The sequence below is a fragment of the Neomonachus schauinslandi genome, chromosome 15 (genome assembly GCF_002201575.2).
Source record: "Neomonachus schauinslandi chromosome 15, ASM220157v2, whole genome shotgun sequence".
Lineage (NCBI taxonomy): Eukaryota > Metazoa > Chordata > Mammalia > Carnivora > Phocidae > Neomonachus > Neomonachus schauinslandi.
Window position 1 is genome coordinate 42,462,973 of NC_058417.1, and position 26,219 is coordinate 42,489,191.

At 49.1% G+C, this 26,219-nt stretch overlaps 1 protein-coding gene across 1 annotated transcript in view; it reads right to left on the bottom strand.

Annotated features, from left to right (window-relative positions):
• Positions 1–24,736, bottom strand: part of MAP3K14 (mitogen-activated protein kinase kinase kinase 14) — a 43,707-nt gene extending 18,971 nt beyond the window's left edge. The window contains exons 1-2 of the mRNA XM_021681604.1: positions 24,672–24,736; positions 885–1,160 (exon numbers count right to left, since the gene is read on the bottom strand). Of these exons, the coding sequence (XP_021537279.1) occupies positions 885–1,140 (256 nt within the window). The 5' untranslated portion in view covers positions 1,141–1,160; positions 24,672–24,736. The remainder of the gene's footprint in view (positions 1–884; positions 1,161–24,671) is intronic.
• Positions 24,737–26,219: the final 1,483 nt, after the last annotated feature.

Sequence of the window (26,219 nt, forward strand, 5' to 3'; positions counted from 1 at the left end):
CCAACACACCCAATGAAGCAGCCGGCACATAGTAACAGCTCAATAAATACCAGCTGTCGGGTACTTCTATATGACTTTGTATGCGCCTACTAGGACCATCATGTCACCCACTGTTTTACTTTGTATTCTCTCATCTCTCCTCAAAAGCCAGCCAGAAGGGAGTGGAAGACAGGGGAAGGATGTGGACATGTGGAAAAATGCCACCTGTCTCCCCAGTCTGTATCCCAAGAAACCTTGGAGGGTAGCGGGGAGAGAGGAGGACTTCTGGCCTCAGCCAGGCACCCAGGAGTTTCTCAGGCTCTGGTGGCAGCCACCATGCCGAGTCATTTAGAAGTATTGTGAGTGCAAGCAGAGAGGACCACACAGGCCCCACCCTGCACTGGCCTATGTCCCCTTGACTGGCCCAGCAGGCCGAAGAGCAGGTGCTCATTCTCTGGGGTGGAGCCACCTCAACGTAGAAGGTGGGGAAGGGCCTAGAGGCCCCAGAGGGGCTTTCCAAGAGACCTGGCCTTTCCTGTCTGGGGCCTCTCCGGAGATGCTCAGGCTGTCCAAGGTCACAGCACAAGGCTGATGGCCTGCTTGACGATCCTGCCAAGAGCCCCAGGACCTGTGAAGCCTCCTGGCTCTCCTCCCCTGCTCCGCTCATGATGGACAAAAACCTCTATGCACCACTCCTCCCTTATGTGTTCCAGCCCCCGGCACGGTGACAGCTCCCACTTCAACTCATTCTTGGCTTACCCCCCAAGTTGTGTCTTGTGAAAATCTCTGATCGCTGTCAACCCTGACCTCCCTCCCCTGTGCCCTGCCACCCTGGCATGAGGACTGCGCCCACCTGCAGGCCCGCCCGCCTGCCCTCTGTCACCAGCCCCAGCCCGGGCCCTTACATTCGGCCTGGGCAATGATGGAGATGGCGGCCAGTCCTCCCTCGGAGCCTTCCTTGGCAGTGCCTTTGGTGATCACGTCGTTCAGGATGTCCCACTTCCCGCAGAACACGGGGCTCTTCTCCACAGCCTCGAGCTTGTTGACGGGGCCTTGCTTCTTCCCCATTGCCTGTGTCTTCTCCTTGGCTTTGGCGAGCTCCTTCTGCTGCCCGGCTGCCGAACCAGGGGCGCCCGGGCAGGCCATTTCCATCACTGCCATCTCCCAGGCTCACGCTCACCCTGAGGGACCAGACGCAGAACAGGCTGGGTTAGAGAAGAAAAGCGGGAGAGAGGCTTTTGACCTCTTTCTGCCTCATATATTTATCTTCCAAACACCCCAATGGCAAAGGAGTCGACCCTTCTTGTTCCATGTGGCATGAGCCCTCACCCTGGCTCCTACTAGCGCACCCCCACAAGCAGACTCCTTCCATTCTGCCCAGTGAGGAGGATTCCAGCCCACTCGTCCAGCATGGCCACGGCACAAACATGTGGGTTTGTCCTTTCTTGCTTTTATAAATAACGGCCGAATCTCTTTCTGTTTTTTTTTTTTTTAATGCTGAATTTTGCTCTCCCGGAACGTGGTGGTAGATTCCGTACTCCAAAACCGCCAGTCACCTCACTGACTCTGCATAAACCTTGCCTTCTTAGAGGACATGTCTACACCGGCCACAATGGCTTTTCTCCAAATGGGGAAAATCAAGTTTTTGTTCCCTAGCAGGAGGTAGATACGTGTATGTGTGCATGCACAGATTTACGTGTGGATATATACATTACGCACACACACACATAACATTTTACAAAGTCTACAAATCAGCTTGCAAAAGGCAGCGCCAGCACTTGGCTCTTTTCCCGGGACGCATCTGTCTGTGGCCTTCCAGAAGGAACTGACATGTTTCTTTCTGTAATGTCTGTACTCATTGCTGAAAACCTCTCCTAGGTATCAGTTTTCTTTCAGGCAACATTAGTAGTGGAATATTTATATTAGCGCCCCCAACACCAATCTATACCTCTAGGACTCCGAAGACAAAGCGCAGGGCTTCACGTCTCCCTGGGTTCTATCTCCAGCAGGCCTGTGCGTTCCCCGGAAGCCCCAAGGGAGAGTGAGCCCAGTGTTGAGACAATCTTGTGCAAACAGCACGTAGACTAGAACTGTCATGAAAGTGATCTGCGCTGATCTGGGATCGCGACCCTGTGGGAACCTTTTGAAAGACTGGGCCTGTGAGCTCCCAAAGCGCAGGTCCCTCCAAGTCGGGACTTGCTTTCCACCAAGCCTGAGAAGGCACCGCATTCAGACAGGTTTTTTTTTTTTTAAGATTTTATTTATTTATTTGAGAGAGAGAATGAGATAGAGAGAGCATGAGAGGGGGAAGGGTCAGAGGGTGAAGCAGACTCCCCGCTGAGCAGGGAGCCCAATGCGGGACTCGATCCCGGGACTCAAGGATCATGACCTGAGCCGAAGGCAGTCGCTTAACCAACTGAGCCACCCAGGCGCCCCAGACAGGTTTTTAATAAGTGCTCCCTGCTGGCAGGCTGGTCTAAAACTGTCGCTAACAGATGCAGTCTCCCCTGGTGGCAGTCCACTCATCCTGGAACCCAGCTCCATTTGCTCTTGGGGCAGAAAGGCGGGCATTGTGAAGGCAAACCTCTCCACCACTGGTCCTTTGCCCTGTGAGGCTAGAAGCTGACCTGGGACGGTGGGGGCCTGGGCATCTCTAGGCTGAAGCTCTCTTCCTACCGAGTCTGCCTCACTGCAACAGCCACGAAGTACGGAACCGGCTCGACTCAGGGCGGGGTGGGGGGAGGTTGAGATGGGCTTGTTGGTCGCTACAAATTTGATCCTTCCATCTCTGCCTTCAAGGGTCTGCTGACTCTGAATTCAGAGCGGCTCCAGCTTTCAGCTCAGATGCCTGGGCTTGGCCCTGAATGCCGGAGGCTGGGGAGGGGCACGGATGGCCTCATTGTTACCTGTTGACCTTGAAAAGTCTAAGGGGTGTTCTGACTTCCAAGTGCCCACCTGTCTCAGCCTCTTTTTTTTTTTTTTTTTAAGATTTATTTATTTATTTTAGAGAGAAAAAGAGAGAGAGAGAGGTGGAGGGGCACAGGGAGAGAGAAAATCCTCAAGCAGACTCCCCGCTGACCGCGGAACCAGACATGGGGCTCGATCCCAGGACCCTGAGACCAGGACCTGAGCTGAAATCAAGACTTGGTCGCGTAACCGACTGCGCCACCCGGGCACCCTGTCTCAGCCTCTTTGCTAGAGGAAAAGGGGTCTTAAAAACAAACTGCAAGCCCTCGGAACCTAACACTATTAAAGATGCGCCGAAAGGGACCTCAGTAGTGCTTTAATTTCATTTTCACTTGAAGAAACTGACGCTAATTAGGCAGAGACTTGCCCAAGGTCACCCAGCCTTGTGTGGCACCACAGGCCCAGGACCTAGAACCCCTAGCTCCAGGCTGTGCCACCCCCTCCCGGAGTCTCCTGGGCTCCAGGCAAACACAAGGGGGAAACTCATGGCCCTGTTTGGTCAGAAGGCTCCTGAGGGTGGGGGTGGTGCCCTCAGCGTATAGCACAGTGGGGCACAGAGGAGATGATCGATGTTGGCTGAATGGGGTATCAGAGGATGACCTGCAGAGATAGGATGATCCCAAGCACCAGGGATGAAGAGAAAGTCCCATCTGGAGTGAGAGAAATGAGGCCAAGGCTGTTGCAAGGGCACCCAGCTGTTTGAGATCTAGCTGGGCTTCGGTTCACAGGGCCAGTCTCTGTCGGATATGGATCATCCTGAGCTACAGCCCTTCAGAGAGGCTGGGAGGCTGCCCCTCGCCCCCAGGAGCCATCCTGTTGCCTTGGCAGTGAGCTGGGCCCCTGGCCAGGGGTCCTGATCCCCCCTCCACGAGCATGCCAGGCTCCCCAGTGCCAGGGAAGCTGAGTCTGAGGCAGCAGGGCTAAGGGCCCCCTCTGCAGTTCTCTGATGACTCATTCAACAGCCTGGCAGGCAGAGAGAGGAACAAGCAGCCAGTTGAGAGGCTAACCCAGAAGCTGGCAGCTGAACCTGTGAAGGGCACGGGAAAACAGGCTGACCCTCACCTCCCAGGGGCACAAAATCACAGCCTGGGAGCTGTACGGCTTCTCTGGTGCCACATGACCATGACTCAGACCCTCACTGATAGCCTCTAAGTTCAAGAAGCTATTCTCAGGATACTCTGGCCTGAGAGTAGCTCTCCTACACATTCACACACGTTTGCTCCCTCCCTCCTCCCCCACTTCTACAAGGGTTCTGGCCTACAAAAAATAGGGTTCTGCATTAAGCCTGGGACTGCTGGCCAGGTGGCCTTCCTAGCCTTGGGCTTTGCCCCTGGCTTGTTGCCCCAGACAACTGCCCTGCAGCTTTGCCCCTTCTTTCTCCTGTAGCTTGTGGGGAGTGAAGACTGAGCCAGGTGCGTCTCTGCCTTTGAAGGCAAGTCAAAATCCTGATCCATTACTCAGTCTGGACGCTCTCCCCAGCTCCACTCCGGCCTCAAATGCATCCTGCTCCTCTCTGTCACAGCCGAGCATGTGGGCACTGGTAATAGCCAAGCCCACTGAGCTCACCTACAAGGCCACAGAAACCAAAGGGGAAAGAAAAGGTGTGCTATTGGTTCAGCATTCCTTTAGGGCCTGGTGCATGGGCACTGCTTGCTGTCTTCTATGGGGCCTCGATGACCGCCCCCCCCGGAGAAGTCTGGTGGTCGCAGTGACTGGGACGGTACCAGAGCGACCCTTGGGCATATCTGTAGGACATGCCTGCTGTGGGCAAGGCTCCTGGGCCCTGAGACAAACCTGGCTCCCTTACCAGCTAGTAAAACTCTTCTGTCCAAGTTGGGGAATTTTTTTTTTTCTTTTTTTTAAGTAGGCTCCATGCCCAGCGTGGAGCCCAATGTGGGGCTTGATTCACAACCCTGAGATCAAGACCTGAGCCAAGATCAAGAGTCAGATGCTTAACCGACTGAGCCACCCAGGCGCCCCCAAGTTAGGGAGTTCTTAATGTGGGTTCAAGGACAGCCTCAGGATGGTCTGTGAGCCACAGAAATTATATACAATTTGTATTTTTACAGGGAAGAGGTCCACAGCTTCCATCATATTTTCCAAGGGTCTGACATTCCCCAGAAAGTTGCTGTAGTCTCTTTAGAAGATCAAGTCCATGATTCTGGCACCGCTCTTCCATGACAAAGAAGAGCTCAGTAACGTAGCAGTTTCCTACCTGACTGCAAGTCAGAATAACCAGACGAGTTCTAAAATGCACTTGCCCCAGACCTACTGAAACATTTGCTGGGCATTAGGCCCAGAATCTGTATTTTTGACAAGTTCTCTGGGTGATTCTGATGCCAAGGGGTCAGAGACTACCATTTGACCCCTGGTCTATACTATAAGGCTGTCCTGTCCAATATGGCACCACTAGCCACATGTGGCTATTTAAGTCAATTAAAATTAAATAAAATTTAAAAATCAGTCCCTCAGTTACGCTAGTTACCATACTGGACAGTGCAGATAGAGAATGTTTCCATCACTGCAGGAAGTTCAATCAGACAGTTCTTGTTTACAGCTATGATAGCAATGTTTTCTCTGACAGCAAAATTTCTGCTCCTAGGATTCTGCGGCAGGACTGGAATCTAGGCTAAATGAATTGCCGATTAACTAGAAGGTACAAAAATATGTTTTATTTTGATCTTCAGTGATGATAACCTTCACATTTCAGTTCCCTTTTTTAGTAAGTGCAGTAAAAACACCAGACTAGGAACCAGACGAGAGGGGTTCTAGCCTTGGCAACTTTTTAAAAAAAAAGCAGTGGGACCATTTTTGTCAAATGAACTCATAGCTCAACACCCAGTATATAAAAGAGCTAGAAGCACGCAAATGGTATGTAACTCACATGAGAAACAGCTGATCTGCTAGAGAAGGTGGGCAGGAGCCTCATGCGCTCAGCTTCCCTTCATCCACAAAGGATTTCTGTGGAATCCTAGGTCTTCTCTTCTGAGGAAGAGAGCTTGAAAACCAGTGGCCTTGGAAATCTTGTGAGGTTCCTTCTAGTTTCCCAAATATAACCGATCTGTCAGGATCATCTGAGGGCAGGATGACCAATTCAGAATGATCACTGTCGATATTCACTAAGCACCTACCATTATTGGCCTCATTTTCAGATGTGAAGACTGAGGCTCGGAGAAGGCCTGGGGCCTGCCAGACCAGCAACACAGTTACAAGTTGCAGAGGTGGGGCTGGACCCACACGCGGCTGTCTCCAAGCCCGCATGCTCAGGCTCGAGCAGGCCACTGAGATTCTTATCTCAGCTGCTTCCGACTTGTTCTGAGGACTGAATAGGCAGTCGGTCTGCCTGGTCCGCAGAAGATGCTGAATGAAAGCTCATTCTCTTGCCCTTCACCTGCCTCACGAATGCCATCACCGAGACAATGGGACTTCTCGGTGTTGGCACGACAGAGACAAGGTGTTCAGCTGTAGCGAAGGCATTTAACACGCTGAGCCTCGGGTCTCTGTATATAAAAGGCAAATAAAAATCTCTGTTTTACAGGGTCACCTTGGAAATGTCCACTGAGGCACCAGGGCAGACCAGGGCAAATCCCTCTCATGACTATTTCATCTGGAAGTAAAAACTTGTCCTCCTCTGAATGCCCAGAGGGGACAAATAGCAGAAGTAGAATGACTCAACTTCCTTAATAAGATATTAGTTGAAAACCAATCTTATTCTGATGCTTCCTCTTTTAAGCCTTCAGCTTGCCTGGCCACTAGGCCACACTGGGCTGGCTTCTGCCTATCAGGAACGAGGGGCTGTGCAGGAAGGGGAACCAAGGTCAAGTGCCAGGCAGAGTGAGCTGGCCTGGCAAAAACAGCCATCTGGCCCGGCAGATCCAGAGATCCTCATACCCGCTCAGTCCTGGCTCCCCTTTCTGCCCTGCCTGCTCTCCCTAAACTCACCCCCCCCACCTCTGTTCTGGCCAGTCTGCTCCTCTCACTTGCCTGAGCACAGCAGCAACGGGTAAGCCTCGGATTCTTTTCCTTTGCTCACCCTGTTGCCCTGGTAGAGGATGCCTTCTTCCTTTATTAATATCTATCTTTTATAACCTATCCCCTCAACGAAGCTCCTGCATCCATTGCACAAGTGTTCAGTGAGTGTTCCCTAAGTGCCAGAGCCTGTACTAACCGGGATCATTCATTCAACGTCTTCTGTGCATTGGGCATATGCAAGGTGCTTTATCCACTTCGATGAACCTCAAAGAAACCTTGCAAGGTGGGTGGTATTATTCCCATTTATAGATGAAAAAACTAAGGCTCTAGGAGATAAGTTGCCTGCAGAAAAAAATGAGGCCCAATTTACACAACTAGAGCATCTACGATGGGATTAGAGCTAAAGCTTCCTGGCCCTTTCCCCAGGGACCCAAGGATTCCCAGTTCCATTCTAGAATAAAAGTTTGTTGGCAGAGGCCCCTGGAACATCAAGGACCTGAGCAGTATTATTACCCATGTGGTTATTACTGCTCCCATTTTAAAAGCCCATGGGATCTGCCCACTGTTCATATTAGTTGCTTAGTCTGTGTAGGCAGGAAGCACAAGAACCAAAAATGAGGGGTCTCCGGTAAAAGCCGAATCAGTGATAAACTGGTCAGACTTCTAGGTGGGTTATACCACCACATGTTCCTGGGATGTTAGAATGTTTAACTTGATTAGTTTTAACAGGTCATTCCATTTTCTTTTTTTTTTTTTTAAAGATTTTTTATTTATTTATTTGAGAGAGAGAGAGCACATAAGAGGGGGGAGGGTCGGGAGGGTCAGAGGGAGAAGCAGACTCCCTGCCGAGCAGGGAGCCCGATGCGGGACTCGATCCAGGGACTCCAGGATCATGACCTGAGCCGAAGGCAGTCGCTTAACCAGCTGAGACACCCAGGCGCCCAGGTCATTCCATTTTCTTAAAACAACAACAACCCCCCCACATATAAGGCGCACACACAGAAACACGAATTCCAGGAAAGATGACACTACCTTTGCTGAGAGAGTCACTGAAGGATGATGTGCTCTGGCAAGCAGAAAAGTAAGCCAGAGAAGAAGCGGGATGCAAGAAGCAATGGAAGGCCCAAGCATCCATAGGATATGCGGGTCAATTTAATTAACCAGTGGATGTAAAAAAAAAAATAGTTTAAGCCACTCTAAAACATTAAGTTCTAGAAACATTAGCAAGGAAGAAAGGTGGGGGGGGGTTGTTCAATGGGTAAAGAGTAATAAGAGCCTTGCCTTTTGGTGAAATTTACATATAAAAGTGTTTACACTTCATTAGAAAAAATTATAGTTTAGTATGTATGTTAAAATTTAAGAGTAACTAACTATAGGAATAGAAATGCAGGGGTGCCTGGGTGGCTTGGCTGGATGAGTGTCCAACTCTTGGTTTTGGCTCAGGTCATGATCTCAGGGGTTGTGGGATCGAGCCCCGCTTCCGGGCCTCTGTGCTTGGCGCAGAGTCTGCTTGAGATTCTTTCCCTCTCCCTCTGCCCCTCCCCCTGCTCACTCATGAACTCGCATGCTATCTCTCTCAAATAAAATAAATAAAATGTTTTAAAAAAAAGAATAGAAATACAATTCAGAGTTTCTAAACCAGAAGGGCAAAAAAAGAAAAACAGAAAACTTGATCACTCTAACAAAAGGCAAGGAAAAAAGGAAAAAAGTAGCAAAGGAAAAGGACATTAAGTATAAAATGAAAACAGAAATGAAGGTGGCATAAGTAAGTTGAAGTATTAATGCAGCATTAATCACAAATAGATTAAGCCCAACCGTTAAAAGATAGACAGATAGGATTTTAAAAGATCCAGGTAGATGCTTACTAAAAGAGACAAAATAAAATTATATAGAAAGACTGAAAATAAAGGATGAAAAGAGATATGCCAGACCCATACTAACCAAAGACGTGTAATATTCATATCAGACAAAACATTTAAGATGAAAGGATATAACTTATATGCACCCAATAAAGCACCTCAAAATCCAAAGGCTGGTGGCAAGCTGGGGCTTTATGGATGAGTGAGGTCTCTGCTTTGGAGTGTCTCATCAAACAGAACTGCAGGGTCTTATAATACAGAAATCTTTGAACATGGGTTGGGTCTGCTGGGAGTTGGGCTCTGTGCTGAGTGTTGGGTGTACCCTGAGGAAGAAGACCCAGCCCCTTGAGGAGCTCATAGTCTACTAAGGGAAAGAGACAAGTAGTCAGAAAATTACAATCCAGTATGGTCACACAGCAACAGACACAGAAACACAGCAGACGCAATGGGAACACTTGGAGGGACACCTAGCTCAGCCTGGTGGGTATCAGGAAAGGCTTCTTGGGCTAAGTCTCAAGGGGTGAGCAAAAACAGCCCAAGAAAAAGGAGAAGTATTCTAGGTGGAGGGAATGGCAAAAGTTAAGGCACAGAGGTGAGTCTAGGAAGAGTCCCAAACAGTTCAAAGTTGCTCGTGGGCAAAGCTTAGGTCATGCAGGGGTTAAATTCTTAGCAAGAGGGGTAGAATTCAGAGGCAGAGTTCCAGAGGGAACAGGGTAGGGGCAGACGGTGGATGTGGGTACTGACACGTAAACTGTGCCCTTCAGATAGAACCCTCACCCCACCTCCCCAGCATGGGCTGACAATAACCTAAGCTACAGGCGTCTGGGAGCCTTGCTTAATTTTTTCCCCCAGGTGGAGAGGCTGAGTGGGCACTGGGACCTAGAGATACACTTGAGGAAGGAGGAAGGAGGAAGGAGCATTCTGAGTGAGTGAAGGCTGGAGGAATCTCAACCTGCCTGGCACGCCAGCTTGAGGCCTGCTTCCCAGGAGAGCAATTTCTGCCTCAGCATTTAGCATTAAGGAGGATAGGAAATTCAAATGCACCTCAATCATTAAAATCTTACAGATCAATTTTAAGATAAAAACCTGTCATGCCCACAAAAACTCAGTCTCGCCAATTCCACAGGTCAAACTGCTAGGTAAATGAAACGTCCGGAACAAAATTTCTGACTCTCCTCCAGCCACCACCACACGCCCGTCAAGGTTGGCTAGCCCCACACGTGCAGAGACCCTGCTGTCTACAGGCCCCCTCAAATGTTCAAGGCAATCACCTCATGTCTATTCTATTAGCACAGGCCTCACCCACTTCCAGCTTCTCCCTGACCCCCTCCCATCCCAAGTTAATCTTAAAACACCATGTCCTTAAGATAATCTCAAGTTCAAAGACATCTGCTGGCTCTGCACTGCTTATGGGCCCAATATCAACTCTGTGGTCCATAATCTGTCTAACCACTATTTCCCTAAAAACACAGTGTTTGGCTGTGGTCAGTCTGATCTCTCCATGCCCAACTGACTCGCTGCTCAAATCTACAGGTTTGTGTGTGTGCCATGTCTTGTGGGGGCCACCCTGCACATCCTGCTTGTCTTTCACCGGCCAAGCTCGGGCTTAGGCCTCCAGGAAGTCCCTCCTAATGGCTTCATCGCACTGTCGCCTCCTTTTCTGACTGCCTGTGGGACTGGCTCTCCTCACTCTCCTCACCCTCACCCTGGCCCTTAATCATACCATCACTCCCCTTACTCATCAAATGAAATAACACAGATGAAAGAACTCTGGAAACAAGAAAGCATTATACCAAGAGGAGATCGCCATTTCTTGTGTGTACAACTCAGAGAACTGTGTCTAGGTAATGCAGCAAACAGAGTTATGGAAAAAGATGCATCATCAGAGATGCTTAGTATATTTTGCAATAGTAAAAGCTGGAACAAAAATGTCTAATTACAGGGGGAGGATAATTATTAAATAAATCATGGTACATCCATTAACAATGTTTACAAAATAATTTTTAACTATATGGAAAAATACTGATGGGACACAATATTAACAGAGAAAAGATTCAGATTTCTATCTAAAGTATGATCCCACCTAGCCTGTGTCTGTATACTACATCAACCTTTATAAAAATGTACCCAGGGGGCACCTGGGTGGCTCAGTCGGCCAAGCTTCTGACTCTTGGTTTTAGCTGGGGTCATGATCTCAGGGTCGTGGGATGGAGCCCACAACAGGCTCAGTGCTCAGCACGAGTCTGCTTGTCCCTCTCCCTCCTCCTCTGTCCGCCCCCAACCCTGTGTGCATGCTCTCTAAATAAATGAAATATTTTAAAAGGGGCACCAGGGTGGCTCAGTTGGGTAAGCGTCTGCCTTCGAGTCAGGTCATGATCTTAGGGTTTGGGGATCGAGCCCCATGTTGGGCTCCCCACTCAGCGGGGAGTCTGCCTCTCTCTCTCCCTCTGTCCCTCCCCCTCTCCCTGCTCGTTCTCCCTCTCTCTCAAATAAATAAAATCTTTTTTTTAATTAAGATTTTTTATTTATTTATTTGACAGAGAGAAACACAGTGAGAGAGGGAACACAAGCAGGGGGAGTGGGAGAGGGAGAAGCAGGCTTCCCGCCGAGCAGGGAGCCCGATGCAGGGCTCGATCTCAGGACCCTGGGATCATGACCCGAGCCGAAGGTGGACGCTTAATGATTGAGCCACCCAGGCGTCCCTCAAATAAATAAAATCTTTAAAAAAATATTTTCAAAAATAAAAATAAATAAAAATGCAGACTCCTAGCACAGACATGCAGCAATGGCTCAGTCTTGGTGTTTTAATATTTTTTTTATACTTTTCTAATTTTTCCATGTTTTTTTCAGAGAGCATGTATTACTTGTCTGTTTTCATTTTTTTTTTTAAAGATTTTATTTATTTATTTGAGACAGAGAGAATGAGAGAGACAGAGAGCACATGAGAGGGGGGAGGGTCAGAGGGAGGAGCAGACTCCCTGCAGAGCAGGGAGCCCGATGCGGGACTCGATTCCGGGACTCCAGGATCATGACCTGAGCCGAAGGCAGTCGCTTAACCAACTGAGCCACCCAGGCGCCCTGTCTGTTTTCATTTTTTAACAGATAATGTTTCCAAGTGTTTAAAAAAATACAGAAAGGATATACAGTGAAGTGTAAGGCCTTCTCATCCTTGCCCCATCCCTCTGAGGGGATCCCAGTTACCGGTTTCTTGTATATCTCCCCAGAGATGTTCTCTGGGGAGTATTACTTTCATAACGAAAACAAGCAATCACTAGAAAAGGGTCTTGTGGTATGGGATAAGAACTGAAGAGGCATCTGGTTCACATTTGTGAGCGGGGCTTAATAAATACGTGATAATAAATACCCCCAACCCACACCACCCACACTGGCAGCCTCATCAGAATCTCTGTGGCTGGTCAGCGAATGCTACTGAAACAGGGGGCTGGAGATGGGCAAGCCCGTCCCTCCTGGTTTTGGTTTTCATTTCTGTCTCTTTCTTGTTTCCCACTGGGGGCTGTGGGAAACAAGAAGTAGGAAGGTGCTCAAAGATGGCCCTGGCAGCCGTCCTCAACTCTGAAGGCCACGGCTTCCTTGCTTTTATTTATAGTCACCAAGGCCAAGTGTGAGCAGTAGTGAAGGCCTGCGCTAGTGCGGGATGTAAGAAATGCTTGTGGGCACAAGTGGCCCCATAGAGAGCGGGACACACAGCACAACTGGCCCTGAGACAAAGCCACCAGCCCCTCCTTCCCTGCTTATGTCACGGGTGGGACCCAAGGGTTGGTCTGAATCTGGGAAACCTGAAGGAGGCATGCTGTTCTAGTGAATCTCTCCTACCTTCTTTACATAATATCTGACCCTTTTTTTTAAAATCTGTATTTTGTTTTCAACTAGAAAAGTAATACTTGTTCACTGTAAAAATTACAACCATACAAAGTGCTTAGAGAAAAAGAAAGAAAGAAAGAAAGAAAGAAAGAAAGAAAGAAAGAAAAAGAATTTTGCTCCATTCCCTCCTCCCTACAATGTAAGAAACCCTTAAATTTGGTGTAAATCCTTCTAGTTCCATTAGCATACATATATAAAGTTTGGGACTATTTTTAAAAGAAACATGGGCTTATAGATATCTAATATTCTACCAGTTATATCTTTCACTTAACGACAGATTATGGAGGGTGCCTGGGTGGCTCAGTCAGTTAAGCGTCCAACTGTTGATTTCAGTTCAGGTGGTGATCTCAGGGTTGTGAGATTGAGCCCCAAGTCAGGCTCCATGCTGGGCATGGAGTCTGCTGAAGATTCTCTTCCCCTCTCCCTCTGCCCCGCCCCTCTACTCCCTCTCTAAAAACAAAATTAAAAAGACCTTAAAAAACAACAAAAAACCCACAGTAGATTATGGACACTGTCCCACTTCAATGTATGTAGCTCTCTCGCATTTTTTTAAATGGCTCCGTAAGATTCCATGGTATAAATGTACTCATTTCTTCACCTATTCTTCTATGGGTACTCTTGCAAATTGTTCCCAGTTTTTCACTAAGTATTACTGCAAAAACAAAACAAAACAAAACCCAAAAAACCCTTTATTCACTTGTATAGGTAAATTCTAGGTAAATACCTGGAACCGGAATTTGTGGGTGACTCTCTGCATGGTCACTCTTTTCTCGTTTCTATGTGTCAGGAAAGTAGGCAGCATTGATCAGTCCAGGACAGGTGGTTCCCAAACATTATATTAGTTATTTGCTAGAAAGATGCTATCCTTGCTTTCAAGGTGCTTATAATCTAGTTGGGGAGAATGGCCGGCTGGATAAATAAAGGAATCACAAAATGATCTTGGGATCAAAAGAGCCTTTGGGGGTCACTTATTCCAACATATCACTTATTAATCCTGAGGATGGCCTCCCAGCTACATAATAGGATGGCCTTGGAGTCCAAAGGTCTGAGTTCGAACTGTAGTCTCTAACACTCGGGTGGGTGACCAGGTGCAGATCACTTACTCTGAGACTCAGATGTCTCATCTGTAAAACAGGGATGCTCGAACTGAAACAACAGGATTTTACAGGACAACTAGATGCAAGAAGCAATCTTTAAAGGGGCAATACTGTGGCTGGAACACAGTGGGTGCTCTAGTAAACGTTAGCAAAACCTCCAATGAGAAAGAAGCTGATACGAGATGAGTGGTCCTTTCCGGGACTGGAAGTACCAGTTGTTTGAAAGTCCTTGCCTCTGCAGAGCTGAAATCCACCTTGCAGAGCCTCTAGCCAGCAGCCCTAGTGTCAGGAGGAAGGTCTGGAATAGAAGCTGTCAAAGGAGGAGGGGAGAATCCCAAGACCAGAAGGGTAGAAGGAGTCAGCAAGGCAAGGCCAGCCTACAAGGGGGATGTTCTTTGAAGTGCATTCTGCACGTGCTGCCCAGCCTCTCCCTCTGCTGGCAGTGCCCAGCTCCGAATGGACTGAGGAACGAGCTGCTGGTGCCTGAGGAACCAGGACCCAGAATTCCTTGACAGCTCAGGTTGAAATTAGCTGTCCTGTGGACATCTTTGGGTGTTTTCAACAATCTGCTGCTACATGTGTACATGTTAATTACATGCCGGTGTCAATAACAATAAAAATAATGGCAGCTATTATTGTTTGCTACATATTAGGTAATGCATGCATTATTTCTTGGACCCTCTCAGGAACTCTGTGAGCAGGGCACTAATATTGTTCCCTTTATATGGAGGAAGAAACTGAGGCTCAGGAGCTCAAGTAATTAGTCTGATGCTACTCTGCAAGGAAGCGGCAGAAGCCGGATTTGTGCACAGGGCTCTTATGTCAAAGTACATATTCTTAACCATAACACTCTATTTTCATGTGATCTAAAGCTTTAAGAATTGAGACCCAAATGCAGAAGCTGCCACAAGCTAAAGGTCTGTTAGTGAGAAACCCAGGGACTGACCCAGGAGGAGGCATCTCAATTAGGGAGCATAAACGCAGCCAGCCTATGTTCTGGAGAAAAGCAACTTTAAAATGGCAATGGGAAGCAAAGACTCCAAGCTGGACAGGTGGCAGGCCCATGTTCCTTAGTCTACCCATGCCCAGCGTGGGTATCAGGTCATGCACACTTGGGCCCATCGCAAGGACCAATTCTATGACAAACTTCAAATGTGCCACGCGTTTTATTTTTATTTTTTTTTTAAGATTTTATTTATTTATTTGACAGAGACAGAGATAGCGAGAGCAGGAACACAAGCAGCGGGAGTGGGAGAGGGAGAAGCAGGCCTCCCGTCGAGGAGGGAGCCCGATGTGGGACTCGATCCCAGGACCCTGGGATCATGACCTGAGCCGAAGGCAGACACCTAACGACTGAGCCACCCAGGCACCCTGTGCCATGCATTTTAGAAGGTCTGGCTCCAGGCTATTCTACTGTGGTTTTTGTTGTTGTTTGTTTGTTTAATAGCAAAGCCTTGAGCATCAGCTAGTATCCTCACAAATATAGTCAGTACTTTGTCTCCAGGCCCCTGATAAAGGGCATTGTGTAAGCTTTAAAAGAAAAGTGTTACAATGGCATTTTCAATTCAACTTTTCAATCCTTTGCATGAGGAGTGCCAATAGCATACAGAAGATGCCACTGGGGCATCATTGATCCACACAGACAATTATGGAATTGGTATGCAGGAGAATGGGGGGGGGTGGGGAGTAGCAGGGAGGGGAAAAAAACCCCAGAACAACCATATGCATGCCTCATTTTACACAATAACCAGCAGGGAATTTTTAATGTATGTTCTGTTGAAAAAAATTTCAAGTGTGTTTCATGGGGTATTTTGTGTCATGAAACATCTTGATTAAGCAGGGCTGCAGTGTACACCATTTGGTAATGATTGATTTCCAAAGATTACAGTGTGATAAACTGCCCTGGACACTAAAATCATGCCGAACACAATCAGCTTTCTTTTGATGAGTCAAAATGCACTTCTGGATCTTGTCAAGCCTTGAGGTCATCATTACAAGCAACATTTGGTTGTGAAAAACAGTTCTCCTTATTTACCCTTCTGAACTGGATTCTGAGCAAGGAGCAGTTCCCTGGGCTATGGTTAATCCCACTGAAATACAACCACTGCCCTCCTCTTGGTTGGTAACTCTGTTTTCCCAAGTGGGCCTGGCTTCAAGCAGGGTCTACCTGTATGCAGAGCAGATGGAAAAAGACAGGTTCAGCCTCCCTGTGAGGGAGGAGGCTTCAAGTTCATTGTAGTCACTGGTGACTGGTTTTGAAATTGAGGAACTAGTTTGAGGAACTTCAGAATAAACAAGAAACCCAAACAACCCGGTTTTCCACAGAAGACTTCCAATGCACGGGGGTAAATGGAAGGAAGCATATGGTCCAGCTCTGCTTTTTGGCGGTGGAACCCTGACCATGGCCTCATTTCAGATGCTGCCCTACACACCCTTTGACAGACTGGCCTGAATGACAACTTGAGGACTTGAGCAGCAAAGGTGACTTTGACATGTCCCTTTATACTATAGGGTCACACTCTTGTCCTCCTTTGGGAAGGGAAGAAAGTCATGGGGCCTGTGGTATAACGGAATATTCAGAGGCTCTCAGAATATTCCTTGGTCAAGGAGGGGAAACCATGCATAGCCTGTGGCTCTTTCAGCCTCTTTCAGACCAGCAGGGCCCAGAAGGAGGAATGTGGATATCAGTCTTGTACTTTCACTGGACCACGAATCCTTAGCCAGGGATTCCCATGCTCCAGGTGCTGTGCTGCCCAGCAGATGCCATGGTGACCAAGACAGACAAGGTCCTTGCCCTCACAAGGCTGTCACCATTGCAACCCTGGAGAGGCTCTTCTGGAATGCTGGACTTAATTACGAAGAAGCACTGTCATGGGCCAGCCTTTGAATCATCTGCCTACAAACCTGTGTCAGAGTGGCGCCAAGCACATGGGATTTGTCATTGTGTCACCGACTTCCTTATTCCAGCCTGGAAGGCTAGGCTAAGTCAGCCATACCTTTAATAGCTGGCTACTTGTCTGCTTCGGCTCTGAACTATGTGTGAGCACACACTTCTCCTGACAGCGCCTTCACCTCTGCAACTGCGTTCCTTTCCTCCCACACTGCCGAAGTTTCCAGATTGTCCTCAAGCTCCTTTTCCAAGCTGACAGATCCCACCCAGGTACCTGCAGAATGGGAGGTGGGGCTCCTCCCCTCTGAGGAACTGTGTGTGTGACAGTGCTGGGTCAAGCTGGACAAGGCAGACCACGCTGGCCGCGATGCCTTTCTGGCTCCTCTCTAGCCCCCACAGTCGGGGATCACGATTTAACACCTGCAGTGTCTGTCTTCCCCCCTGCCACGTAAGCTCCTTGAGGGGAGGATATCCACTATCCTTGTTTTCATATTCTCGCAACTGCCAGAGCCTGCCGTAGGACGTTCCTGGCAAAGGCTCACTGAAAGGATGACTGGTACACTCCTGAAGAGTGTACCAGTGTACTAGTACTAGTGTCCTGGCTCTAAGAGCCTGGCTGGTCTGGCATCTGAGTGTCCAGACTGTCCATTCACCTGGCGAGCAGGAGTGGGCAGAGCCTGGTGACCAGGGGTGGCTGTATTCTGACTGTACCCTAGCAAGAAGGTGTCATGCAAACTGGCTACCGAGCCACCCTTGTCCCCTTTCTTAAATGCTGACCTTGAGACCCAATTATTTCCAATTCTTTAAAAGACGCTTCTGTGCTGGACAATATCTGTCTGGGCTCCAAAGTGCACATATATGCTCGACGGGAGGTGGTACACAAATCTCTGCTTTTTATACTTATCTCTAGAAAGCTATTCCTGCCTCTCAAAGTACAGCATCTGCCAATAGTACAGTCCCAACAGTAAGCTGGGACTACTGAGCACAGGCTCAAGGGCCTGGTTCATCCAACTAACTTCTTGTGCCAAAGGAGTCCATTTCTAATCTTAATTGGTAATAGCATCCTCATTTGAGGTTAGCTAAGGCCCCCTTTCCTCCTAAATCTCCCAGTCATCCCTAGTATTGACCAGTAGACCAATATTGAATAATTCTGGCCAAGTAAAAGGAAATGTCAATGACAGCAGAAGGTGGGTGGTGATCTCAGATACAACAGCTCTTTGAACTTACAGGGGCCACCGTCCAGATATGACATCATGCTTTGCCCACAGGGAAGAGCTTCTTCACTGAGAATTGCTGGATGAATCCAGTTGGAATGACCCCTGACTACTCTGGCTTTTCCGGTCACCTGCGTGCCATGGGCAACATGTCCCTTCTTCACAGTGGAAAGATGCAGAAGAGTTTCTTCGTGCCCAGTGGGTTTGTACCCTCACGGTTGATCATTAATAGCATCTGAATGCCCATTCTGGGTAAGACACTGCTTGGGGAGGTAGGAAGGTGCCCTAAAGATGCAGGCAACCTTTGAGACTTCCAGGTAGCCCTGCCCAGAATTGTATTCTCTTATCAACCTTGACCTCCTTTTGGTTACACAAACTCCTGGTATAAGAGAGTGTCAAGTGAATAGCCTTCTGTTTACTTTTTCTTAGGCCCAGAGCAGCTGCTCTGGCCCCACCCTTCCCAGGTCTGGCAGAGCTTGCAGAAAGACTGACAGGTCAAGGTGGGGGAATAAAGGAGGAACTAGTTAAAAAAATCCAATTCCTACTCCAGGAGTAGTTCCTTTGTTCAGAGGCAGCACGGCACAGGGAAAAGAGCCTGGACTTTAGTTCAGATTCCGCCATTAACTAGCCATGTGGCCTTGGGCAACTCACTCAGCTTCCTTGGGCCACCATTTTCTCTTCTGTAGAATAGGGGAGAATGTGAATGGTAATGGTCATTTCCAGGCTGTAATTCTAAGAGCTCTTTCTTGACAGAGTGGTTGAGGCCTAAAGGTCACTTAGCCATGCTTGCCTAAAATGATGGCTGGCTAGTTCAGATTGATTGGGTGTGCCTATGCGGCTGAGGCGGAGCCTGTGACCACTTGCAAGGCAATGTTAGTTCTTCTCCTGAGGCTTCAATAAAGTCAAGCCCTCTTTGTGGGTAACCCTGGACATTGCCTACAGATGTCCCTGACCATTAGTTGTCAAGCTCAACACCAACTCCACGGGTCTAGAACAGAGAGTTTTGAACAGACTCTTTGTCTTGGTGGATGCCTGGTCATGGCCTTAGTGGGAAGAGGGTGAGCAGAAGCCATAGCAACCAGAAACTGGGGGGCAGGGATGGCTCAGGACTTTCCTCTGCTGCTTCTTTCTGAGTCCAAACACCAGCCCTGGCTGTGTAGACAACTGAAGTGGTGGCAGGCTTGGAATGACAGTAAAATGACAGTTTCCTGATGTCCAGGGTTTAATCTAGCCTTTTCAATCATAGGCACTCTTCAGAGCCTTCCAACTCAGGTGGCAAAAAGAAAGGCAGGTAGGAAAGGGTTCCCCAAAAGGTCTTTCACACCAAAGCACAGTTTGCTCTCTCTGCTCTTTGCCAAGGGGTTTCCCAGCTCCCCGGAGCCAAAGCTCCCCTCCTGCTTCTTTGCTGACTGTCACTGGAAGCTGGCCATTTTCCACCCTCAAGGTGGCTGGACTCAGGAGTACAGTGACACCGCTGATCTGGGCTCTGTGCCTTGTTCACATGACCCCCCCTAGCCAGGGGATCCATCTCTCTGTTGGTTGGCAAACCTTGGGAGCCTCCCATTTGTTTCCTTATCCCTGCCTCCAAAGCCCTTCAGCTGAAATAAAAGTGATCTTTGGCAGAGGGCTTCTTTTTTTTTTTTTTAAGTTTATTTATTATTATTTTTTTAGTAATCTCTAAGCCCACCATGGGGCTCGAACTCATGACCCCCAGATCCAGAATCACATGCTCTTCTGACTGAGCCAGCCAGGTGCCCCGTGGCAGAGGGCTTCTTGACGAGGTCTGCTCAAGACTTCCTCTGCCATTGTGCTGGGGAATAAGTTGCCTGTCACCTACACCCCTGCATGGGTGACTCAGCTTCTAGAGAAAGTGCTCTGCTCACCTAAGTAAAGCTGCCTGGAAAATGACTAAGGCCCCTATCAAATGCACTCTGTGAGGCTGACCAGTTAGTGAGCCGGGTCCAGACACTCTGCCTCTCACCTCCAGCCTGAAGTCAAGTGTGGAGCTGCCACTTCAGGCCTGCTGGTTTCATTTTCATCTGAACCGAGCTCCACAGGAGGCTTGACATCCGGTGATCTATTTTTTCTAAAAACTAGGTTCACTTTAGAAATGACTCTTTGGCCATGAAGACAGCTTCCCCAAGAGAAAACAAAATGTTATTTAAAGGGAACGTCAGCCTGGTGGAAGCCTATATTTTTGTTTTGTATTAAGAAGAGGAAAAAGCAATTTAAAATGTAGCATGAAACTTTTTTTCCTTGGGTGATTAAAGGAAGACCTGCAAGCCCCTGACTACAGATCCAGGACCCCCAGATATGGGAGTAGCAATAAGCTGACAAAAATGTATTTATAAGCGGTAAAGGATGGTGAGCTGGGGGTGCCATGCAGTGGTGAGAACCTTACCCCACGGAACCAAAATCTCCCTCTGAGTCCCTCAAACAAAGAACAAGTCCTTGCTGACTTATATTCTATACAGTATTTTCCCATTTTTCATCTCCAGAGCTAAAGCTGGGACCCGTTTCAGCACATGGGGCGGGGGGGCGGTGGCACAGAAGGCAGTCCTAGCAAGGCCCAGCCCAGCTTCTGGCTCAGAGTCCTGGGTGGGCCGAGGATGCCCTGGGTTTAGGATCACCAGCTCTGATCGGGCACAGCCTGGGCCTCTGTTGGCTCCTTCGGAGGGTGGTGAGGGCAGTATTTAGTACACGACAGGAAGAACGTGACAGCGAAACCCCTACACAGAAGAAACACCCCCCCCCGGAGGTCCTACTGAGAAAATGACTCTGCCCTGTCAGGCAGTCTGACCCTTCCTGACATCGTCTTACAGAAAAAAGGGAACGAGGACCACTGCTATTACTAGAATGACCACCACCACCACCATTTATAGGCGTCATGTTCTGTGGCTTATTATGTGCCAGGCACTGAGCTCAGCACTTGACATATATTCTCTCATTTTCTACTCGAAACAACCCCATCAAGTATTTCTGATCCCCTTTACAGATGAGGCACCCGATGCCGAGGGAAGTGAAGTGATTTGCCTGAGTCACACAGGCAGACAGTGGCAGACCTGGACCTGACCCAGGTCTGTCTGACTTGACAGCTTAAACCCCCACATTTGATACTGGAGACACCACAGACTTGCTCTATTGCTCCGGTCCAAACACTTGACCACTCTGCCTTAATTTCTGCATCCGTAATACGAAGATAAGCAGACTCGTCCGGAGGATGTGCTCTTCATCTTTCAGCCTTTTATTAATAAGTAATTATGAATAACCAACACCAGTTAATAATTGTTAGCAACACTTATTAATATTAATACTTGTGAGCATAAATAGATAAATAAAGCAACCAGCTCGGTTTAGTTACATTCAAAACTGGCATGTTTTGGGCGGGGGGCCCAATTTATCCTTTCATGAGTAGGTTAGTAGACAAAGCAGTGAACTAGAGGTCCAGAAACGTGGGCTTAGATTCTGGGCATGACAATGACGTCCCGAGTAATCTCATCCACTTTATTCCTCCTTACGAGGCTTCCTGTTCTTGATCTTTGGCCCTGCCTTTCTTTACACTAGTATTGTAACAAAATAGCAAAAAAAAAAAAAAGGCTACAAAGTACCATTACGCTTGATGCCATATAATTTTAAGGGATTTCTATCAGGAGGATAAGGGGTTAAAGGACGTGAAACAGCAAGTCAGGAAGAGGATTTTTAAACTCATACAAAGAAGGGCACACAGGCCACTCAGGAAAAATGACTTTTCTCTGTAGTATCACTTGGGTAAATAAGACAAGCCTAGAACTAAAGGCTCCATACCCAACATACTTCAATGTCTCACTCAGCTCAACTGAAATGTTCTACTACCCAATTTGCCCTAACTTTAGCTTTCTATTTCTAATCTGCTTTCAACATTTCAGTCAGCATCACCAAGTACATGCAAAGCCTTCACACGTGCATCACTTCAAGCGCTCATCCCACCCCTTGAGGATGCTCAGCCCCCACTCCTTTCCCTTCCTCCCGTCGTGTGCAGAGGCCAGACGGCCTGGCTTATCCTTACAGTTCCCCAAAGCCACTGACATGGAATTGTCTCCCTTCCCCCCAATTTCACACCGGTGCCATCAAAAGTGCCCATAATGCTCAGATGTTTCCAGTTTAACTGAAATACTAAAATGGGGCAAACAGGAAGCATCAGACACAACTGCGGTAGTGACTTATTAATCACGAAAGCAGAATTTTAGTTGCATTTTAACCTTTTGCCAGGAAAAAAAAAAAACAGCTTTGAGATGATGGAAGCCATTGGTACAAATATGCTGCCCATACGAGTATCAAGCTGACTTATACTTTTCATTTAGGACTGAGTTTGGTTCTACAATTTTCTTAACTATCCTCCCAGAAAGAGCATCTGTCAGGCCAACCGATATGAATCTGTCAGCTCTTCATCAAGGCAGGCAGACCTGTTAGAAAAGCTCATGTGCTGTCCACTGAGACAGGAAAAAAAATAGGAAATTCAAAGTGACTTCTCGGGCCAAAGTGATAGAACACTCTTAAGAGGGTGCCAACAACAAAGAAAACAAGCCTGGATGAAGCTTTGCCTTTCCCATCTCTACAGAGCTCTCTCACCAGACCCTTGGCCAGGATGAACTGTTACCATGAACCAAAAAAATCACAACAGTTGCCTGGAGTTGGACAACCAATCAGGGCAAGCCTTCTTCTCAACATTAAATGATATACAAACACTCCAAGCAGATCACAAAGGAGTCAGTGTTCAACAGGAGAACCAAAATGAGGAACCAAACCTCCATCTGTTGAGGCGAAACGGCCAGCCAGACATTTTTGTTTAATAGATGAAGGCTCATTTGGCAGGGTCTCTGTCTGTGGTGCCGCTCCCACAAACCCTAACAGACAATACCAGGGGCAAAAAACCCCCTTTAGAACTGCTCCTTATAATCTGAAAACAGGCAGAAGGTGACCTAAAGCCTGGCAGCATATTGCTGTCTTATTTTACAAAAGGGCTGGAACATACACCTGGGTACGTATTTCTAAAATTAAAGTCAGAGAGTCTAACTTTTATTTTTGAGACCTTCTGAGAAGTTCACCACACCCTTCAAAATAAAGGAGGATGTTTTAAAGGTGTCAGAGGTCTGGCATCACTGCACCCAAGAAACTGACTTTGACATCACTTAAAAAACACCCAAGAGTAGGGGTGCCTGGGTGGCTCAGTCGTTAAGTGTCTGCCTTCAGCTCAGGTCATGATCCCAGGGTCCTGGGATCGAGCCCCGCTTCAGGCTCCCTGCTTGGCGGAAAGCCTGCTTCTCCTTCTCCCACTCCCCCTGCTTGTGTTCCCTCTCTCACTGTCTCTCTCGGTCAAATAAATAAATAAAATCTTCAAACAAACAAACAAACAAAAAAACACCCAAGAGTAAATCCAAATACATCGTAAGCACAAGCACCTGTCCTCTCATGGTGAGAGCAAAAATACCACACCAAACTTCTCCCTTCTTCTTGCAACTAAGTCCCATCATGTGGTCCTGGTCCAGGGAAAGGAACCTGGGTAAGACACCAGTGGCCCAGGCTCCTCACCCTGAGTTCTAGCTATGATGAATACTAACCCCCCCACCTGCCTCAGGTACCTCACCTTTAAAAGAGGACAACACTGTCTTATGTCTTCACGCAGATGTCTGAAGGAAAAAGGAGGTTACAGGTATGAAGATACAGAGTAAAAAAAAACACATCACTAATGTTAAGATACTATCTCCCTCTAATCTTTCAGACAGACCATGTTTCTAGTCAAGGGGTTTTCAACATTTTTCCTGGAATGAACTTCAGACTGCTATTTTGTACTGGGCCCCACTTATCATTCAATTTCACCTGCTTTTAGATTCCTTAATCAAGTCACTGGTGTTCACTATCTGCAGTGAACAAAAATAATTCTGCCACTTACACCACTGATTTCTGTACATTTTCTCCATTCATCCTCTTCTCCCCACACTACTTCCCCCGTTCACCTTTTAAGACCGAAGGCAACATTTAAAACTCCAATTTGGAAGGAAACGCTTTTTCTGAAGTTACCCATCACCAAGGAGGCTTCTGCGCAGGTGGGAGTCTGCACTGTACAAGAGGCCTCTTTCTGCCTGGTGCCCCGTGGGCTTCCCAGATGGGAATATTATACCGGAGCCCACAGATCAAGTCCTGAGTGGAGCGGACAGAAGGGTTACAGAAGGGTCAGGGTAAGAAAGAGGATGCTGAGAGTGGCCAGCACTGCCCCGCTGGGTGCCAAGGGCAGGCTCTGCTCCTTCTCCCCGCCTCGGGGTGTGACCAGAGAACTTCCCAAGGGAAGGCCAAGGGTTTCACTGCCAGGGCAGGTGGGAGGGCGCACAGACCCGGAGCGCTTGTGCATCGGCCACCTTCCGTCCCGAGGCCACCTTCCGTTCCGAGCCGAGGCGAGTTCCCACCCTGGGGGCACCCAGGGAGAGGAGCAGGATGGGCGGGCTTGGCGGCGGGGCAGCTGAGCGCGGGGGAAAGGGGGTGCTGGGGAAGGGGAAGCAGGGCGCCCCTTCACGCGCTCTGGGCGCGTGTGCGGCCTGCGGGGGTGCGAGGCGAGCACGGCGTGCGACCTTGGCCCTGGCAGCGTGGTGTGAAGGGAGCGTTCGCGGCCCGCCGCCGAGGGCCCCCGCGCGAGTGGATCCGACCGGCCGCGCCGCCGACCCCCACCATTCCGGGCGGCGGGCCAGGCCGCGGCCCGGCCCCGGACTGAGGGGCGACTCATCCCCGCCGCTCCCTCGGCGCCCCGCTCCGGTCCCCGCGGTCCCGCCCAGTCACCTACCGGCTGAGCGCCGATCTCCCCAACCAGCGAGTGTCGCGCTCCCCTCGCCCGCACTCTCCCGCCGCCGGCCGCCGACCGCTGGGCTCCGGGACTACGGTCGCCCCGCCCCGGCCTCGAGCCCCGCCCCCTCACCGCCTTCCCGGCCGCCCCCGGGGCCACGCCTCCCCCGGCGGCTGCAGATTTGCTCCGCTTCGCGCCTCCTTGCTCTGGCCGCACCTCGACCCTTGGCCCCGCCCACTCCTCCAGTCTAACCAATGAGCCGGCGCGTCCCCGCTGGTCCCGTCGTACAGCCCCTAGCAGAGATTGGCTAGGAGGGCCACGTTTCCAGAAATGGGCACTATTTCCGGACAGTGTTTATAGAGCAGAGATTGCTAGGCGGACAGATTGACAGAAGGCGGAGGCGGCCAGGGTGTTGGTGTAACCACACATGCGCATTGAGCTTCTGGCAGTCTTTTTTTTTTTTTTACGGGTTGAGTGCTTCTGGAGGTTACGGGAAGGAAGGTCGAGTGTGCGCATGCGTGGGCACCCCCAGCCTTGTACTCAGGTTACCTTGGAGACGGCGAGGCGTTCTCCCTCCTGGGTCTGGTTCTGCTTCCTCTTTGCACTTAGTCCTGGCGGCTGAGGAAGGTGTGGCGCGGGGCGGCGGGGGGGGGGGGGGTGGGCCGGGGTGGGGGTAGAAGAACTTTTATTGAGCACTTACTGTATCCCCGGCGCTGTAGAATTCCCGAGGACGGGTAAGACAGGTTCTGGTGCCTTCCCTTGAGAAACTTGGGGAGCCTAGGGCCTAATGGGTCAGACCTGTATGTTGAAACCCAGGTCTGATGAGAGAGCTTGCGGATGGCTTGGTACAACACCTTTGTACAGCCAGAGAAGCAACGTGGTGGGAGCGCTGCACGAAGCATCTCCCAGCCGGGTTTACCGGTCACAGGGCCAGAGAGAAGACTGGAACTTTACCTATGCGAGAAAAGGGACCTGGAATCTGAATATGCTGCAAGGTGTCACCTGTGCTTCTTTCTGACTGGGGGGAAAGGGGAGTGGTTAGGGAGGTCGGGGTACTTTTTCTTTTCTAACTTTTGCGTATCTGTATTTTCCAGTATGTCCACAGTGAGCTTGTCTTTTATTTGTAATAAAAAATTACAAACTTTTAAAAACAGTTTGCAGAGTAAAAGGTACCCCCCCCACCTGGGCTCCCCATCCCCTTCAGCGGTCCATGGCAGGCAGGTCTGGTAACCGGCTCTAGGGGTGGGGGCAGGCAGGCCCCGTCCCAGGTTGTCTTGGGAAGTAAGGATCATCTCATCTCTGGAGGTGTTAGAGCAAAGACCTGCTCAGGAGCTCTCATTTTCAGACAGTCGGTGGTAGCTCAAAGCCTATTTTTGGAGATCTCTGATGTTGGGGGGTTAGGGAAGACCATTTATTTAGTCAGGGGTCGAAAACTCACAACCTAAGGGCCTCACCCACACACTCAGGCCACAGATACGTTTTGTTTGGCTGGCCGAATGGGGTGTGTGTGTGTGTGTGTGTGTGTGTGTGTGTGTGTGTGTGTGTGTG